General features: G+C 39.8%; 1 protein-coding gene across 2 annotated transcripts in view; it reads left to right on the forward strand.

Annotated features, from left to right (window-relative positions):
* Positions 1–20,621, forward strand: part of ATP2A2 (ATPase sarcoplasmic/endoplasmic reticulum Ca2+ transporting 2) — a 56,874-nt gene that overhangs the window by 11,778 nt on the left and 24,475 nt on the right. For both annotated transcript variants that reach the window (XR_003516915.2, XM_027576175.1), the window contains exon 5: positions 1,831–1,969. Coding sequence is in view for 1 of the 2 variants with exons in the window: in XM_027576175.1 (XP_027431976.1) it covers positions 1,831–1,969 (139 nt within the window). In the remaining variant the exon portion in view is untranslated. The remainder of the gene's footprint in view (positions 1–1,830; positions 1,970–20,621) is intronic.

Below are 20,621 nucleotides of genomic sequence, written 5' to 3' on the forward strand. Positions count from 1 at the left end.
ATCATACAGTATTGTGTGTAAATTCTACCCAGATAAGGTTAAAATGAGCTTTGGGGTGCCTGGCTGGCTCAGTCGTTAAGCATCTGCCTTCGGCTCAGGTCATGATCCCAGGGTCCTGGGATCGAGCCCCGCATCGGGCTCCCTGCTCAGCGGGAAGGCTGCTTCTCCCTCTCCCACTCGCCCTGCTTGTGTTCCCTCTCTCGCTGTGTCTCTCTCTGTCAAATAAATAAATAAAATCTTTAAAAAAAATAAAAGCTTAAATTGAGCTTTATATCAGAAGGCAAGAAGTGAGAAGTGAGAGAAATGAATCCTTTCCTTTGTGCTTTGAGTAACCTCACCTGGGCATGCACTGTGTAGATTTGCTCCTTGACTTCTAATTGCTTACTCTCCAAAAGGAGAGCAGACAAATTTGGCACATGTGCTTTTCTTTTTCTTTTCTTTTTTTCCTTCCCTTGAACTTTCCTGTAGCCTTTTTTTTTTTTTTAACATATTTTGATTTCTACATCTTTCATCTCAAAATTTGGAAAGAAAAGCTATGTATGACTAAGGTTTGATATATTTGTATACAGTATTACAGTAAATGTATATATGCTATGGGACTGGCAGTTCTTGTTTTTTGGTTTTTTAGGGGGAGGTGGAAGGGAGGTAGAGGGAAACCTAATCGGGGTCCACACCCAGCACAGGGCCCAACAGGGCTTGATTTCACAATCCTGAGATCATGATCTGAGCCGAAATCAAGGGTCAGCTACTTGGGGAGCCTGGGGGGCTCAGTCAAGCGTCTGACTCTTGGCTTCAGCTCAGGTCATGATCTCAGGGTCATGAGTTCTAGCCCCACCTCGGGCTCTGCACTCAGCATGGAGTCTGGTTAAGATTCTCTCTCGCTCTCTGTCTGCCCTGCCACCCATGCACGTGCATGCTCTCTCTCAAAATAAATGAATCTTAAAGGAAAAGTTGGATATTTAAAATGACTGAGCCACCCAGGCACCCCAGCACTGACAGTTCTATGATGAGATTCCAACCATTTATTAGTCTTCACTACTGCAGAGATTTCTAGGATTTGAGATGTAACTTGATTTTATTTTTTATTTATTTTTTTTTTATTTATTTGAGAGAGAGAGAATGAGAGATAGAGAGCACGAGAGGGAAGAGGGTCAGAGGGAGAAGCAGACTCCCCGCCGAGCAGGGAGCCCGATGCGGGACTCGATCCCGGGACTCCAGGATCATGACCTGAGCTGAAGGCAGTCGCTTAACCAACTGAGCCACCTAGGCGCCCTGTAACTTGATTTTAATTCATCACTCATAACATGTATTATTTGCCAAAACACAGTCTAAATAGTTTGTAAATCCTCATAGCCCTTGCGGTAGTAGTGCTGGTGTCCAGGTTTTGTAGGCACCAAACCTGTGTGTTGTGTAACTCATGCACAATCACTCAGCTGTTAAGTGGAAAAGCCTGGAGTGAACCTAGGCAGTCCAGCCCCAGACAATCACTTTTCATGTGAGACAGGATCAGTTTTCAGTGGTGTGGCTGTGACTGGAGGTGAGGGCCTTGTTACACAGTGGGCTTGGGGACAACAGATTCTGTAACTGCTTTTTCTTGTTAGGATTTTATTCCCTGTTCAGGTCTGTTAGGGTGCTTAATTCTTCATTTTTTAGCACAAAATTGTAAGAGCCTGGTGTTTTATCATCTTAGGTGAATTGTTTACAAGTATCATTAATGTGCATCTTTTGTGTCTTTTTTCCTAAAGTTTGGAAGTCTAAGATTTGATTCCTTGGACTAAAATACTAATTGCAGTGGCAAGTATGTGTTTACTACTTTTATCTTTTTTATAGGAAAGAAATGCTGAGAATGCAATCGAAGCCCTTAAGGAATATGAGCCTGAAATGGGCAAAGTATATCGACAGGACAGAAAGAGTGTCCAGCGGATTAAAGCTAAAGACATCGTTCCTGGTGATATTGTAGAAATTGCTGGTGAGTTGAGTTTGTCATTTTTGTTTTATTCTAGATTGTGTGTCTTAATGCATTCCTTTCTCAAAAGCCTTTCTCAAGACTCATAATTAAGTGTTTTAAAAATTGTGCTCAGGGACACCTGGGTGGCTCAGTTGGTTAAGCGTCTGCCTTCAGCTCAGGTCATGATCCCAGGGTCCTGGGATCGAGCCCCATAGCAGGGAGCCCGCTTCTCCCTCTCCCACTCCCCAGTTGTACTTAATACTTTTGGTCCATGGTAAGACACTAGCACTAGTGAAATAATGAACTTAATCTCTATTTGACAATTAGTTGAAGTGAGCAATTTAGAAGGCTAGTTAAGGGCTACATAGTTTTTCCTGTTTTGATTCTGATACAAATGTTTAGTCATACCTGTAACTATCAAACTAAGTAGATTGTTAAGGGTAATTTCCCGGCCCTAAAAAGCTCTGCTTTAAAATACTTCTGCATAACACAGAGCCAGGGGTCTCAGCTTCAAAAACCTTCAAACAGTTTGTGAATTCAGTGCAAGGCCAGAGCTCTCCACAGATCTTAAAGGGGTTTGTATTCTCATTGCTCAAGATCAGTACCATGTTTTTAGGCAGCCCTGAATGCCCAGAACCAATAAGAACAGTCTAGTCTTTTTGCTGGAGAGTTATATCAGATTATTCACAGTGTCATGGTTTTTCACACCTTGCTGAGCTCCGAATACTTTTTACCAGTTGATCCTTGAACAGTGAAGGAGTTGGGGCGCTCAGGAATCCATGTATAACTTTTGACTTCCCAAAAACTTTACTGCTATTAGACTACTGTTGGCCTTATATACAGAACATAGTCAGTTAAGACGTTCTGTATATTTGTATGTTTTATATATTGTATTCTTAAAGTAAGCTAAAGAAAATAAAATGTTATTAAGAAAATCATAAGAGAAGATACAGGGGCGCCTGGGTGGCTCAGTCAGTTAAGTGTCTGCCTTCAGCTCAGGTCATGATCTCAGGGTCCTGGGATGGAGCCCCGAGTCAGGCTCCCTGCTCGGTGGGGAGCCTTCTTCTCCCTCTCCCACTCCCCCTGCTTGTGCTCGCTCTCTCTCTTTTTCTGTCAAATACACAGGATTGTGTTTTTAAAAATCCATTTTTTAAACTAATTTTGACATTAAGAATATTGCAAGAATAGTAACAGTTCCCACATATCCTTTACCCAGATTCTCAAAAGTGTTAATGTTTTATCACATGTGCATTATCCTTTTTCAGTTGATACCTATACATTCACACATTTTTGTCTGAACTATTTGGGAGTACGTCGTAAGCATGATGCCTCTTTATCCTTAATACTTGAGTATTTATAAAATCAAGGGCATTCTCTTTGTATAAGTTCCGTACAATTATCAAAATCAGGAAATTGATACAGAACTTGTCTAATCGACAACCTCATTCAGTTTTTACCACTTGTCACAGTGGATTTTATAGCAAAAATAAGAATTAGAGAGGGAATTCTGGCTGTGATAACAGAAAATAGGTCAGAATGGGGAAGGCTAGAGATAGGCTGTTGGATAGTCTAGGCCAAAGGTGATGAGGCAAGAGATAATGAGAGCAGTAGCATTAAGAATAACGAGGGAAGGATTTTGAGTTTATGAATAGTGGTTCTTAAGCGGAGGTGCACATCAGAATCATCTGGGGGCACCCTTTAAAGTTTTTACCAGGCCCAGTCCCAAAATAATTGAATCTCCCTTGGGCATGAAATTATGGCCTTTATAGTTTGACAGTCTCAAATTTCAATGCTGAGTGACATATTTTAATAACCAGATGGGGGGCGCCTGGGTGGCTCAGTCGTTAAGCGTCTGCCTTCAGCTCAGGTCATGATCCCAGGGTGCTGGGATCGAGCCCCGCGTCGGGCTCCCTGCTCCGCGGGAAGCCTGCTTCTCCCTCTCCCTCTCCCCCTGCTTGTGTTCCCTCTGGCTGTGTCTCTCTCTGTCAAATAAATAAAATCTTTAAAAAAAATAACCAAATGGGTGTGTGGAGCTGACTGGGCTTGGAATGTAGAATCAAAGCCACTGGCAGGATTTCTGATTGAGGTGACTGGATGGTGATGGTGCTTGTAATTGAGGAAGGAAACCTCAGAGGAAGATGGTTTGTCTTTCCAGATGTACGTATGTGAGAGGTGCAGTTGCTGATAATGTCACCTAAATTTGTGTATGAGATTCCATTTGACTTCATATGTTTTCCTTTTCTCCAGTTTAATCTGGTAATATACTCGTATACTCTTCAGCCTCTCACACTAAAAATATTTTAAGAGTTTTTATGCTGGTTAGGCTATATCAGTACATTGAGTCTATATGAAAAGTTAGGGAGGGGCGTCTGGGTGACTCAGTCGTTAGGTGTCTGCCTTCAGCTCAGGTCATGATCCCAGGGTCCTGGGATCAGGCCATGCGTCAGGCTCCCTGCTTGTCGGGAAGCCTGCTTCTCCCTCTGACGCTCCCCCTGCTTGTGTTCCCTCTCTCGCTGTGTCTCTCTCTGTCAAATAAATTTTTAAAAATCTTTTAAAAAAAGAAAAGTTAGAGAAATTACCAATCAAGCGTTTATCCTGAGTTTGCATCAGTAAGTGACAGTGGTAAATAGTGTCAGAGGAAGCTGTAACCTTGACCTTCAAGGCATCTTCCCTTTTGAAGAGATAAAGACCAGCTCCTCTTTGGATTTGTCTTTTCTTCTCAATCTGGTTGCTCTCCAGGCTTTCCTGTCTCAGTATGTCATTCTGACCACCTAAGTAGCTGAGAGAAGCTTGGGAGTCATCTTGGTCCTTCATTCTCGTTATCTTTCTCTAAGACCGTTTGATTCTGTCTCCAAAACAAACCCAAATTTGTGAATTTGTTTCCTCAGTCACCAGCTCATACTGGGACTGTCCTTGTGTCTTTACTGGGCTCTGGCTTCCTTTGTCACCTTCTTCCAGTCCTTTCTCTACATAGCAGCCAGAGCAATTTCCTAAAGGTCCTGTTGTTCACTCACCTGCTAAAATTGTTCAGTGGCTTCCTGATTGCACCTGAAATATAAAATTCTTTTCACCTAAAAGACCTTGCATCGTATGGCTCCTGCTTGCTTGTATGATTTCATCTCATGCCTCTCCTTATGCTCTAGCCGTACAGGCCTCTATTTTTCTTTTTCAATACCACCGAACTTTCCTGGCCTTTTTTGGGAAGTTGAGCAAACTTTATATAATTTATTAATTTACCCAGATCTCACAGTGGCAAAGCTTTGGTTATAGCCCTTATTTACCTGACTTTTCTTGCCCACTGTGAAATTCTATTTCCTATAATGTAGTATTTTTATGTTTGTATGTGTTTGATGGTTTAGGAAGGACAAATAATGATTGATTCAGTGTGTGTGACCTAAAACTTCCAGTCTACTGGAGTACCCTTATTTGTGTATATGTTGTGGTAAAATACACAGAATATAAAGTTTACTATTTTAACTGTTTTTAAATGTATTAGTTCCGTGGCATTAAGCACATTGACATTGTTGTGCGACCATCTCCAGACCATCATCCATTCATCTCCAGAACTTTTTCATTTTCTCAAACTGACCTTCTGGTCCCATTGAACAGTTACTTCCCTTTAAGCCCTTCTCCAGCTTCTGGCAACTACTGCCTTTCTTTTACTATTCAAAAAACAATCGGTTTAATATTAAGATGAGTTTAAATCCCTCATCTTAGGTGAATAGACTTACTAGTAACTATTTTAAGCAATAAACATGTTTAAACCCCCATTCTGCTTTCACCTCTTTCTAAAACCTTTGTGGGGAGTGCAAGCAGTTCTAATAGTTTAATGCTTTTTCCTTCCTACTCTTTCCCCCACTGTACACGGATTGCTAAAAGCATGTGCGGTGCTTCAACATTGGGCTCTTGTATACTACTGTTCTTGAATTTTGACCATTCTGAGGGATGCAGAACATTAGTAGTCACTCCCTCCGCCCCTTTCCCCTAGGCCCCAGCAGCCACAGTTTATTCTGGGTATTGCATATAAATGGGATCATACAATATATGGCCTTTGAGACTGCCTTCTTCACCTGGTATATTGTTTTTCAGAATTCATGCAGCATGGGTCTCGTATTTTTTCCGTCATGTGTATAACGTATCTCATTACTTTTTATGGCTGAATATCCCATTGTTCGGGTGTACCACATTTATCCATTCATCAGTTCACCAACATTTGGGTTGTTTCCCCTTCTTGGCCATTATGAATAATGCTACTGTGAATATTTGTGTACAAGTTTTTGTGTAAACATATGCTTTCAATCTCTTAGGTACGCCTTTAGCCATGGCATTGCTGGGGCATATGACTACTCTAACATTTTGAGCAGCTTCCAATCTGTTATCTGAAGTGGTTGCGTTATTTTTCATTTCTACCAGCAACATTTAAGTTCTAGTTTCTCCACATTCTCACCAACAGTTGATATTATCTTTGTTTTCTAATTTTAGCCATGAAGTGGTATCTTCCCAAATTTCCTAATGATGTTGAGCATCTTGTCTTATGTTTATTTTCTGTTAGTATGTTGTCTTTGGAGAAATGTCTTTTCAAATCCTTACCTATTTAAATTGGGTTATTTGTCTTTTTAGTGATCTGTAAGGTTTTGTTTTGTTTTGTTTTTACATATCCTGTCTTATCAGATATGTTTTCTGGTAATTTTCCCCATTCTGTAGGTTTTCTTTTTACTTTCTTGGTGTCCTTTGTAGCATAAATATTTTTGATTTTGATAAAGTCCCATTTGTCAGTTTTTTTCTTTTGTTGCTTGTGCTTTTGGTGTCCTAAGGTACTGTTGCCTAATCTTAGGTCACAAAGGTTTTTCTATGTGGTGGGAGGTGTGTAGGTGTTGGGCTTCCTTCTTTTGCAATTTGGATATCCAGTTGTCTGAGCACCATTTGTTGAAAAGACATTCATTGAATTGTCCTGGCACACTTGTCCAAAATCAATTGACCACATTTTCCACTACAAATGGACTATTATTCCATTGATCTGTGTGTCTGTCCTTACGCCAACACCACACTGTCTTGGTTACTGTAGTTTTGTGTAGTAAGTTTTGACATCATTGAGTTTGTGTCCTCTCTACTTCGTTGTTTTTCTTTATGGTTTGGAGTATACTGGGTCCCTTGCATTTCCATATAAATTTAAGATTAGCTTGCTGATTTCTCCAAAACAAAACAAAAACCTGGGATCTTGGTAAGAGTTATGTTAATTGTATAGATAATTTTGGGGAATATGGTCACCAACAACATTAAATCTTCCAGTGCAAGAAAATGCCCCTTGGATGATGATGTAGGATGTCTTTCCATTTATTTAGGTCTTTTATTTTAGCATTCTGTTGTTTACAGTGTACAAGTCTTGCACTTGTCTTGTTTATTTGTAAGTATTTTATGTTTTTTGTTTGGAAGCTATGTGTAATTGGGATTGTTTTCTCTATTTCATTTTTAGATTATTCTTTGCTGGTGTATAGAAATACAATTGATTTTTGTCTGTATCTTAAACCTTGCAATCTTGCTGGAATCTTACTAGTTTTTTAAGAGCCCTTAAGATTTTCTCTAAATAAGATCATGTTATTTGCAAACAAATATTTCTGCGTCTTTCCCATCTGGGTGCCTTTTGTTTCTTTTTCTTGTTTAATTGCCCTAGAAGTGGCAAGAGTAGACATCCTTGTCTTGTTCCTGATCATAGGGGGTAAGTGTAGTCTTTTACCATGAAGTCTTATGTTAGCTGTGGCTTTTGTAGGTGGCCCTTATCATGTTGAAGCTAGATTACAATTTAATTTTTAGGTTGTCAATATATTGTTTGGTCTGTTTGGTGACTTTTCATGGTGGTTGTGTATCTATATCCAAATTAGAAATCATAGTTTTGCTGAATTACTAGAACCAGTGGGTCACCGAATTGGGTAACACGTAATCCTAAGACATATACAAGGATGTATGGAACCTTTTTGGATAAACATACTGTGACGACAGATAAATAAGTGTTTATTTATTAAAACTATACATGTTGAGGCTTTTTAACTTACTTTTATTAGGATTAATAATCTGATTGACTCTGCCATTTGGCATTTAGCACAGTAATTCAGTTCTGTGAACCAAAGAAATGAACTTGAATTTTAAGTGTAGATCTAAATTATTTCTTGGCAGTCAGTCTTACTGTCTACATAGCCTAAGGGATAAATGGGACGATCTGTGCTTTTAGACATGGTAACTTTTATATTTTCATTTAAATTACGAAATTAAGTTTGAGGGATTCTTTGATGAATTGAAAAACTGGAGAATATTGTGAACTATTTTGGAGATAAAAGCAAGTGTGGAGTTACTATTTGGATACTTAGGAAAAAAAAGATCTTTTTGTAGCCATCTTTTTGGATACAAGGTTCATCTCTTAAATTCAGGTGATAAAGTCCTTTCTGCTAGCTTTTGGATGAGTATAGAGTAGTTTTGCTGAACTTTCTGGACCAGGAGGTTTTTTGAGGGGGAGATGTAGGGATTAAGGAAGTTAAATTTCAGATGTTGCTATACCAGATAATAACCTTTCCAAGGAGACATTGTGTAAGCATGCATAGCAAATGCTATGTAAACCTTAGAAGTATCTAGAATATAGGAGCCAAATAAAATTGCTTTGGCAAGTAAAATACGGAGATAGTTACTACATTTTCAACATCTGAAGCCACAGCACTTTTGTATTACCTTAATGCCAGGAAAATATTTGGATGGCTGGAAACCCAAATTAGTAAAATCAGGTATAATTTTATGAGAAACAAACATCCATATTTTTATATTTTCTGGATTATCTGCTAATCTTACAAAGTGAAGCAAGCTATGGTAGTCATAAAAGTCTTCACTTCAGAATTTTAGGGGTTCTAGTATGCCTGGGGGGTTATTTATTGACTCTCAAGGCCATTGTTTTCAGGATTGTTTAAAACAAACTTTATGGGGGCACCTGGGTGGCTCAGTCGTTAAGCGTCTGCCTTCGGCTCAGGTCATGATTCCAGGGTCCTGGGATCGAGCCCCGCATTGGGCTCCCTGCTCTGCAGGAAGCCTGCTTCTCCCTCTCCCACTCCCCCTGCTTGTGTTCCTTCTCCCGCTGTCTCTCTCTCTCTGTCAAATAAATAAATAAAATCTTTAAAAAAAAAAACAACAAACTTTATGTGTGTTGGTAACCTGGAGTTGGTGAATAGTACAAAGACAGAAGTATCCTTAGATGATTTCTGTCCTATAGTAAGTATACTTTAGAGCAAATCATATCTTAAGATTATGTGATAGAAATGACAGTCTTAACTAAAATTACATTTGCTTTAGCTTCTAAAGAGATTGATTTATTTCCTAAAATGAAAAGTTAATGTTCAGTAAGTACTGCCAGCAGTTTTGGGATTTAGTCAGCAAAAAAACTAATTCTTAAACTTGGCAACTATTTAAGGGAAGAAAAGTTCCACTGTTGATAGTCACCTTCCAGTAATGGAAATTAATAACCTGTGAAGCGATGTTTCCAAGCAGTTGAGGGAAAGGAAAGACAAAGTTGTAAAATACAAAGATGACTGATTGACAAAAGAACCTGGATTATTATTCTAATTCTGCATGACACTGGACAGATTAACCTCTACAGAATTGGGTAATTGGAGTAGGCTTTTTTAAGGAGCTTTCTGGCTCTAGAAGATGTCTGATTCTGATAACACGGTCTTATCATTTGTTAACTGGGGCCATGAGTCCAGGTGTACTTTTGCTTTTAGGAAAAAAAGGATTTGGAGCAGTCTGAAAGTCAGCAAACACTTTGATCCATAACTGCCAAGCTCCCTAACCGCTAATACAAATACCCAAGATTCTGTGCTGTAGAGCAGAGAGGTGTTTTTTGTTTTGTTTTGTTTTGTTTGGCATACAGAGCCTTTTAGTAAATATTTGAGGCTCTGTGGGCCCCACACAGTCTCTGTAGAAAAATATATATAATTTTTTTAATTAAGCCTCTAAAATTGTAAATATCATTCTTGTCTTACAGGCTCTCTTATTTTTAATTTTTTTATTGTTAATCACCATACATTACATCATTAGTTTTTGATGTAGTGTTCCATGATTCATTGTTTGTGCATAACACCCAGTGCTCCACGCAGAACGTGCCCTCTTTAATACTTACAGGCTCTTTTAAAGATTTATTTATTTATTTTATTTATTTGAGAGAGCATGTGTGTGCACCCACTTGAAGGGGGGACTGGGAGAGGGAGAGAATCTCAGCAGACTCCATGCTGAGCTCAGAGCCTGACCTGGGGCTCTGTCTCAGGACCCTGGGATCATGACCTGAGCTGAAATCAAGAGTCAGACCCCTAACTTGCTGAGCCATCCAGGTGCCCCATTGAGAACTCTTTTAAAAACAGACAAAACAGGCCTTCAGATCTGGTTAGCTGCTTAGAGCAATGTTTTTTGAAAGTACGTACTCCATATGATCCAGCAATTCCATTTCTGGGTATATATCTGAGGGAAAGGAAATCACTATCCCAAAGAAATATCTGTACCCCCCCATGTTACTTGTAGTGTTGTTTACAATAGGCAAGACATGGAAACAACCTAAACATCTGTTGGTGGATGAATGGGTAAAGAAATGTGTTATATATGTGCAGTGGAATATTACTCAGCCATAAAAAAGAAGGAAATCATGCCATTTGCAACAATACAGATAGACCTTGAGGGTGTTAAGTGAAATAAGTCAGAGAAAGGCACATATTGTGTGGTCTCACTTATATGTAGAATCTAAAAAACAAAACAAAAACTCCTAGAAACAGATCAGATTGGCGTTTGCCAGGGACATCCAGGTGAGGTAACTGGGTGAAGGTGGCCAAAAGTTACAAAATTCCAGTTGTAAGACAGATGTTCAGGGGATGTAATGTCAAACATGGTGACTATAGTTAACAACACTCTATATTTGAAAGTTGCTAAAAGCTCTTCTCACAAGGAAAAAAATTATAACTATGAGCTGGCGGATGTATTAACTAATTGTAGTAATCATTTTGCAGTTTATACATATATCACATCACGTTGTACACCTTAAGCTTATACAGTGTTATATGTTGATCTCAAACTGGGGAGGGGGAAAAGAAGTATAATTAAGTAATGTAATCAAGCAAAATATTGTTAAGCAATTTACATACTATTGCTGGAACATTGTTAAATAGGTTTTACCTGTTTCTAAAATGATAAACCTGGGGTGCCTGACTGACTCAGTTGATAGAGCCTGAGACTCTCTTGATCTCGAGATCATGAGTTTAAGCCCTGACATTGGGAGTAGAGATTACTTGCCTCCCCAAAAAACAAAAAAACAACAAAAAAACCCAAATGCTCTAAAATGATAAACGTGGATCAGAGAAGTAGAAGCAAAAATGTATGACCAAATACGGTGGGGAGCAGGTTTGCTCTCTTGCCTTTTCCCCCGTATGGAGTTGTTTCGCAGTGAGAAGGATAGAAGAAAAAATGGCTAGCTGGAGGTGTAAGTCTGAGCCTCTGCATCCAGATAGTGTAGAAATCGGTATCTTAGGTGTTCCTGTAAGCCATAGTTCTGTTTCAGAATGAGAGATGTTAAGTTCTTAATCTTAAGAACTTGTACATAAGCAAAAGAGCAAATAGTCTTATAGAAATCAGCGCAGGATGTATTAGAAGCAGAGAGTTTTGAGACCTAGGGCCCTTCATTCATCAGTCAGGGTAGCTAAGACTTTTAAGAACCTGAGAAACAAGGGACTCAGGAAGGTCTCCCTCAACCATCAGATCACGATGGACTAGTTGATCTTGAAGCCTCACCTAAATCTCCTGGGGCTGGCATTTCCTGATTTCCTGTAATTACCTCCTCCCCATTCCCCATGACTCAGAGGTAGTCACAGTACCAGTAAGTACCATCTCCATCCATGTCACTCTGATAAAGATTTTGGAAAAATCAGAAGAAAGGACATTGTATTGGGAACACATTTCCTAAGTGTGATACAGAACTTTCAAGACCACCAGATTTGACTATGTAAAAATGTAAAACAACTTTGATCTTGAAGATAAAAGAATTTTGAAAAATAAAGTATTCCAATGCTCAGAAAAATAGAAGATTGAGAATGAAGAAATGGCAAGGATTAAATTTGGTGGGAGTATATGTGGGAAAATTTTGCTTCTATGAATCTGTCCTCCGGAAGTAATCTCAGTGCACAAAGATGTTCAGCATATAACAGTGTAATAGGAAAAATAAGAAATGGCTAGATGGCCATGAAAATGGTAACTGACTGACTGTGTAGTGTGGATATAAACGCTGTGACCTTGAGCAAGTTTGCTTTGCCTCATTTTTCTCATCTGTAAACTGGGAATGAAGATAACCACCTCTTTCTTAGAATTATGAAGGTTGTTAGTAACCCATAAAGCCCTTATGGCAGTGGTTGGTATGGAATAAGCAGGCATTCCCCAAATTTTAGTGGGTGTTAGCACTATGCAGCCATTAAAAAAAGCATGAGACAGATAAGTATATATTAATGTAAAAGGTTTGTGATTTCTGTTTTAATAAAGTTTTAGTAAGTGTTATCCATAGATGCCTAGGAGAGAAAGATGTTAACAGCTGGTATCTATTTGGATGAGGGGACTGAGGAACGGGTTTTCACCTTTTAAAAAGCAGGCTTTTGTAATAATGAGAAAACTGTCGGTGGGTATGCCAGATACTGTGTGCTGTTAGCTTGCTTAGTGATGGGCTGCTGCTGCAGCATCTCATGAGCTGTTACCTTACACCTCCAGCCACCAGAAATTTGGCTCTTTAGGACCAGCTATGCCATTTTTAGTCTGTTTTATTATAAAATATTCCTTATTACTAGCTACAATATACTCATCTGTTCTGTACGTTAGTTTTTCACTTTTTAGTCACACAAAAGTTTGATTCCTCCTGCCATGATAGCCTCATTAGGTGGATGAAGGTAAATTCATGGCCCTTTTAGAACCGGAGGGAACTTAAATGACTAGAACCTGGAGCAGCTGCAGCTTGTCCAGTTGAAAGAGACAGTTGTGGTGGAACGGAGACTCTTGAGTGCAAATAGTGTGGTATATGCTAAAATTTTTATTTTTTTAAAGATTTTATTTATCTGAGAGAGAGACAGAGCACAAGCAGGGGGAGAGGCAGAAGAGGGAGAAGCAGACTCCTCTCTGAGCTGGGAGCCTAATCCCAGGACCTGGAGATCATGACCCGAGCTGTAGGCAGACTTTAAACCATCTGAGCCACTCAGGCGCCCTATGCTAAAATTTTAATTTCCAAGCTAGTTTTAACTCTTTCAGCTGTTCATGTAATTATTTTCAAACCCTTTACCATCTTGATGGTTTTCTTTGGTGCCCAGACTTAATGCCATTATGTAAATGGAGTCTGGTTGATAGTCTAGACACTCTGCTTTTACAGGCTAAGGACACTTCTTTGGCAACCTTCATTGCCTTACCAGCTAAAGCCCTGCTCTCTCATGTGCTCTTTCCCCTACACCTCCGATCTCTGCTAGCATACATGGTTTTTTTGTTGATAGTCTAAATGTAGAATTTAAGTAACAGTCACTGTTGCCTCATTCAGCTCAGCCAAGTCTGAGATCTCTTTGGTCCTGACTCTCTTCATTGTTCTTTTTGTGATGTTCTTCAACTTGATAATCGTCATAAATCTGTGATGCTGGTTTATTAAAGGAAATAATGTGTGCAAGTACTTCATTTGTTGACAGATATTTTATCTGGTGCCCACTGTGCACTAGCACAGTGCTTGGGACTAGGAAATGAGCAGTGACTGAGTAGGAAGACTTACCAAGCACGTGGTGTGAGAGCCTTGGAAAAGGAAAGGACAGCTCTCTGTGGGCACATTGAAAGGGATAGCAACCTAAAGTGGGAGTTCACGGAAAGCCTTGCTGGGTGGGGTCAGATGGGGTGAAGCAGAGAGGGTGTGAGAGACTCAGAAAGAACTTTGAGGACTTGGAAACCATTGTGTTGTGTTAGAGGAAGGGGACTGTGGTAAGAAGCAAGCAGCAGCTGGGTCCTGGGAGGTCCTATAAACCACGGTTAAGATACTAACTTGATCTCAGTTCTGGGAGGAAGAAACTATTGAAACATTTTATTTTATTTTAAAAATTTTTATTTATTTGAGAGGGGGAGAGAGAGAGAGAGCACACATGAGCAGGGAGAGGGAGAAGCAGACACAGGAGCAGGGAGCCCAATCCGGGCTTGATCCCAGGATCACGACCCTAGCCGAGGGCAAGACGCCTAACGACTGAGCCACCCAGGCGTCCCACTATTGAAACATTTTAAGTTTAAATAAGAGTATTACATTTGCTTTTTTCTTTTTTTTAAACATTTGCATTTTTGAAAGATGAGTCTTCTCATGGGTAATACTCCCAAAAAATGGACTGGGAGCAAACTTGGTATTAGCGATTTGTGATGTTCCTTCCCTGCTCACTCTGAGGCCTGGAGAAGGTAGGCAAGTGGGCTTCTCATGTCAGGAATTTCATTCACTCTGTCTGACTATAAAAATCTATGACTCAAATCGGAAACATAATGAAAATGTTTGAGTCATAGTTAAATGTTTAAGTAATTTAGGTTAATTCTATTACAGCTTGCTTTTCCTAGGAGCCATTTAAACTCAAAAACAATAGTGATATTTAGGAGGTAATTTCTGATCTTATATATAGTTTTTCCTTAGAAAAGACTTGAATAGCTGGTAGAATTTGTCACAGTAGATTTTTTTCTCCCTACATATAACCAGTTCGTAAAAAGGCCTTTTCTGTGGGGCACCTGGGTCACACAGTCGGTTAAGCATCCAACTCTTAAGTTTCAGCTCAGGTCTTGATCTCAGGGTCATGAGATCGACCCCTGGATCAGGCTCTTTGCTTAGTGTGAAGTCTGCTTAAGATTCTCTCTTCCCTGCCCCTTTTTCCCTCCCCCACTGCCAACATGTGTGTGTGCTCTCTCTATATACAATATTTTTTAAGGCCTTTTCTAAGTAATGCTGATTTTAACTATCAGTATTCATTCATTTATTTTAAAGTTTATTTTTTTTAGTAATCTCAACACCCAGCAGGGGCTTGAACTCACAACCCCGAGATCAAGAACCACATCCTCTACCGACTGAGCCAGCCAGGCGCCCCCATCAGTATTTATTTTTGATGGAATGGTGTAACACTGTTTAAGTACCATGGCTTATGAACACTCTTTCCCAGGTTTTAAGATAAAGTTTGTGTTCATTTCTAAAATGTGGCAGAGTAATTTCTTTTGACTTTTACTTGCATTCTTGGTCACCTAGCATAAAGTATACATTGAGGATTTTGTTCAGAGTGGAAATCCCTATTGTGGTAGCAGATTAAAGAGTTTATGGACTTATGAAGCCAAAAGCTGAATTTGAAAAGTGTCAGATGTTAAACAAATCGAAGATATTTATAATAGAGTTTATTCTTTTATTACACCACTAGAACCCAAGAGACAGGGAAAAAATTTCAGAGGAAAAAATTGCAGAGCATCCACTTGGCAAGAGTAAGAATTTTCCACTACCACTTGCCCTAAGGGCATTGACATGCCCCATCAGGGAAATATTACTGGGTGCGATCATCAGGAACAGCACTGCCTGCTCCTCACTCACAAAGCCCTCTGTCTGAAATTCATAGAAGCCTGCAGACAAAAGAAAATTATGTCTTAGTTTGGAAAGTATCCATTGAATCTTGTGAATCTTTTCCTTCCTTAGAGTGTGCTTCTTAATGGATTCAATCCTAAATTGACTCTTAGAAAAACACAAAGCAGAGTCACACAGTAGGTTAAGTCTTTCCTTAATTGAAGTTCCTTAGGTAAAACCCCTTTACTTCGAGCTTTAGTTTCCTAACTAAAATGAGGACATGGGTTGATTAAGATGATGTGAGGGTTTTTCTAGCTAAGAGAATACTAGAACATAGCAGGTTTTTTTTTTGTTTTTTTTTAATTCATTCGATACACAGCACATGAGCGGGGGGAGGGGCAGAGGGAGAAGCAGGCTCCCTGCTGAGCCAGGAGCCTGATGTGGGGCTTGATCCCAGGACTCTGGGATCGTGACCCAAGCCGAAGGCAGACACTTAACCATCTGAGCCACCCAGGCACCCCCATAGCAGGTTTTTTAAGACCTGTTTGGATTGATGCTTCAGTATGGATTTATGCTGCTTTCTTACAGAGATCAGTTACAAATGGAAACAAATGTAAAACTTTATTTGGGAGAGAGCTTGCACCTTTGCAAGTGAGCAGGGGGAGGGACAGAAGGTGAGGGAGAGGGAGAGAATTTAAAGCCAACTCTGCTAATCACAGAGCCCAACGTGGGGGCTCGATCCAACAACCCTGAGATCGTGACCTGAGCTGAAATCAAGAGTCAAGATGGCTGGGGTGCCTGGGTGGCTCAGTTGTTAAGCATCTGCCTGTGATCCAAGGTCCTGGGATCGAGCCCCGCATCAGGCTCCCTGCTTGGCTGGAAGCCTGCTTCTCCCTCCCCACTCCCTCTGCTTGTGTTCCTGCTCCCGCTGTCTCTGTCAAATAAATAAATAAAATCTTTAAAAAAAAAAAAAAGTCAAGATGCTTAATTGCCTGAGCCACCCAGGTACCCCCAATGTAAAACTTTAAGGTAATAAATTTCTCAGGTGTTGGGGGAATTAAGGTCTTCTTGGCCTAGAGCTGGCATACTTGGCACATGAGAAACAGCACAAAGTAAACCGGCTGTTCTGAATAAGCCCTTCGTGGGATCTGAAACCCATTATTATACTTGGTTGTTGTTTCTTGTATTTTTTGTGTTTGGAGAACTTTTTGAAAGCTGGATTTCCATCCCAAATGCATTGAACCAGATTATTATTATTTTTTTAAAGATTTTATTTATTTGATAGAGATACAGCGAGAGAGGGAACACAAGCATGGGGAGTGGGAGAGGGAGAGGCAGGCTTCCCGCGGAGCAGGGAGCCTGATGCGGGGCTCGATCCCAGGACCCTGGGATCACGACCTGAGCCGAAGGCAGAAGCTTAACGACTGAGCCACCCAGGCACCCCTTGAACCAGATTCTTGAAGAGCAGGTCCTGAGGTTGTATAGTTTATAAATGGCTCCCAGATGATATTTTTCTTTTAACTCCTAAATATTTAATTGCCTCCCAGTTAGAATGGCTGTTGTCAGATGGAAGAGAAGTTGAGAAAAGCTTGAGGTCTGTTTTTAAGGGCTTCCCGGGTCATTTGTTCTACTAGCATTTGACAGCTGAGTCATTTCTAAATATTTGGCCAACAATTAAATGTGTATCCATATAATTTCTGTATAGCAAAGAAATTTTTTAATATATTTAAAATAGACCTTTGGGGCAGGGGTGCCTGGCTGGCTCAGTAGGGTGTGCGACTCTTGATGTCAGGGTTGTGAGTTTGATTCCCATGTTGGGCATAGAGATTGCTTAAAAATAAAATCTTAAAAAAGAGAAACCTTTAGGGGGGAAAGTAGCTGGTTTTTTATAATGCCAGTAGAAGTATAATTTTTAATGCTGCCTATATATAGTAATTGATACTGCCTCAAGCTAATGGCTAATATGTTGACCATGTTATCCAGGAAAGAAATTTAATGTTGATATTCATTGCCTCAAAGATACGTTCCACCTATTTTAAATCCTCTGAGCTGGGGCGCCTGGGTGGCTCAGTCGTTAAGCATCTGCCTCTGGCTCAGGTCATGATCCCAGCATCCTGGGATCGAGCCCTGCATCGGGCTCCCTGTTCCACGGGAAGCCTGCTTCTCCCTCTCCACTCCCCCCTGCTTGTGTTCCCTCTCTCGCTGTGTCTCTTCTCTGTCAAATAAATAAATAAAATCTTTAAAAAAAAAAAAAAAATCCTCTGAGCTTCCAGTGAAACACAGCAAAATAAATACCAAGATACTTCTTTTGAATCTTCTTGTAGTTTATCCTCAATTTGAATATTAGATTGACTGGCTTTAAATCTGGTAGGTATATGAGAGTACATGCTATGGCTTATACATAAAATTGTTGAACTAGAAAAACAGGATTCAGCTTTCAGTATAAAATGAAATGTTCTGGGCACTTGGGTGGTTCAGTCAGTTAAGTGTCTGCCTTTAGCTTAGGTCATGATCTCAGGGTCCTGGGATTGAGCCCCGTATTGGGCTTCCTGCTCAGCAGGGAGTCTGCTTCTGCCTCTGCCCACCTCCCCGCCCCTGTATGTGCTCTCTCTCTTTCTCAAATTTTTTTAAAAATGAAATGTTCTTGGGGCACCTGGGTGGCTCAGTTGGTTAAGCGACTGCCTTCAGCTCAGGTCATGATCCTGGAGTCCCAGGATCGAGTCCCATGTCTGCCTCTGACCCTCTCTCCTCTCATGTTCTCTCTCTCATTCTCTCTCTCTCAGATAAATAAATAAAATCTTTGAAAAAAAATAAAATCTTAAAAAAAATGAAATGTTTTTGTTTCTTGGTTTGTTTTTTTTTTTTTGGTCAGAGAATGCAAAACGGGGAGCTGCAGGGAGAGGGAGAAGCAGGCTCCCTGCTGAGCAGAGAGCCTGACTGGGGGCTTGATCCCAGGACCCTGGGATCATGACCCTGAGCCAAAGGCAATTGCTTAACCGACTGAGCCACCCAGGCATCAGCTGTTCTGCTTTTAAATTGCTGGTATATGATCAGCTATTGGAGTGCAGAAGTGTCTTAGTACTTAAAGATTGTGGGGACCCCCGTGCCATGTTAGAAATTTTTTGCTCCGGTGACATAAATTGTCTATGACAGCAAGAAACATTTTCAAGTAAATTTTCCATTTAGGGTCATAGGTTCATCATTGAACCTTACATTCTTTTCATGTTCCAGATCATGCATGATCAAGTTAATTATGACATCCAGAAATAATACAGTAAAAAATTTTAAATGGTTTCAAATTTTCATCTTGATGGGGCATTTTAGCTGTTTATGTCACTGAAGTTTCGTATATGGTTGATTATAGTAGGAGCAGAATTAAAGTGAAAGGTTCTCATTTATTCAGTCCGGGAGTATTGCTGTTCATTGCATAAGCATTTCCAGCAGGAATTTCACCTTAACCTAATGTGTCCCTGCAGTCAAATGCAAGGATGATCTTTGCCTCTTGAGATTATATACTGACAGTCTGCTTTGGGGCTGCTTTGTGACATTTCCTAGTTAGGCTATAGGGCTGTTTAATGAACTGGAGCTCAAAAAGCAAATCCTACTCTTTGGAACTTCAAAGCTCTGAAATGCAGAAAAATCAGAGCTAAATTGAAGGCTTAACAGATGAAATGAATCTACTTGGATAGAATGGCTATTTTGCCAGTTTACATAGATAACCAGACAGTTAAAATTCAGTATGTAATCATGGAAAAATGAACATTTGACTTAAAAATACTATATGTAGAGGTGCATAGGTGGCTCAGTTGTTTAAGCATCTGACTTGATTTTGGCTGAGGTCATAATCTCAGGGTGGTGAGATTCAGCCCTGCATTGGGCTCTGTGCTGGGCATGGAGCCTGCTTAAGATTCTCTATCTGCCTCTCCCACCCACCCCCCCACTCCCTCTTAAAAAACAACAACAACAAAAACTATATGCAATTCTAGGGGAGACTGTACTTGTTCTAATTTTTAGCTCTCCCTTGTGCCAGACTTGGAAAGCTACCATAGTTACCTTTCAGAAAGTGAGGGAAAGCTGTTGTACACTTATTTTAATATTCGGTTGCTTTGGTACTGATAAGTATGTGTTCAACAATATTTGAATGTCTACAGTGTTCTGGACACTATTCTCAAGACCATGTAAAACATTGGCTTTATCTGTTCCTGCATCTGCACTGTGGCATTTACTCTATACAAACTAGAGATGTGGACCCTTTAAGAGCTGTTAAAGGAGCTCTTTGGCCTGGGGAAGAAGACTCAATTGACTTACAGATCTTCTTTGAGGTGATGCAAGAGGTTTATTCATTTATTTGATAAATCAGATTTCAAAAGTACAAAGTGAAAAGTCTCCCTCCACTCCATACCCAGCATTAAGATTTTGTAATACCTTCCCAAAGGTATTTCCTTATATGAATGACAGTCGATATAGGTGATGCTTCACATTTCTGTTTTCCCCCTTAATATACAGTATATCTTCGAGGAAATTTTCACTTTAGTATGAATGGAGTTGTCTCATCTTCCTAGTGTTAATAATAAAACTACGCTGTGACTAAACATACTCTGCTGAGCCTATCTGAAGAGTAAATTCCTTGTAGTGGATTATATGGGATAAAAAGATTGTGCTTTGTAGTTTTGATATATATTGTCAAACTGTACTCCAGAGGCTTTATAACATTTTTTTTTCATACTCAGCAGCATATAAGGGTGGTCACAAAGTCTGGAAGCAGAGTTGAATTATAAACACTGAATGAACTGTTACTTTTACATAGACCATGTAATGCGTTACATGCATTTAATTTGTCCTTATTAAGCGTGCACTAACACAGAATTTCATTGATCTCTGCTCAGACACTTGCCTCTAAAGTGATTTAGAACTCTGATTTTTTTTTCCTATTTACACCAAAATTTTCAGATTTTATAGTCCCCCTATAATAAGAATTCCTATTTCTATACATCTTTGTAAACTTGACACATTTTCTCAACTCTTGTCAATTTGTTTTAAATTTATGTCCCTGTACTTTTATTTCTCATGATATTTTAT

Source organism: Zalophus californianus, chromosome 14 (assembly GCF_009762305.2).
Source record: "Zalophus californianus isolate mZalCal1 chromosome 14, mZalCal1.pri.v2, whole genome shotgun sequence".
Classification (NCBI taxonomy): domain Eukaryota; kingdom Metazoa; phylum Chordata; class Mammalia; order Carnivora; family Otariidae; genus Zalophus; species Zalophus californianus.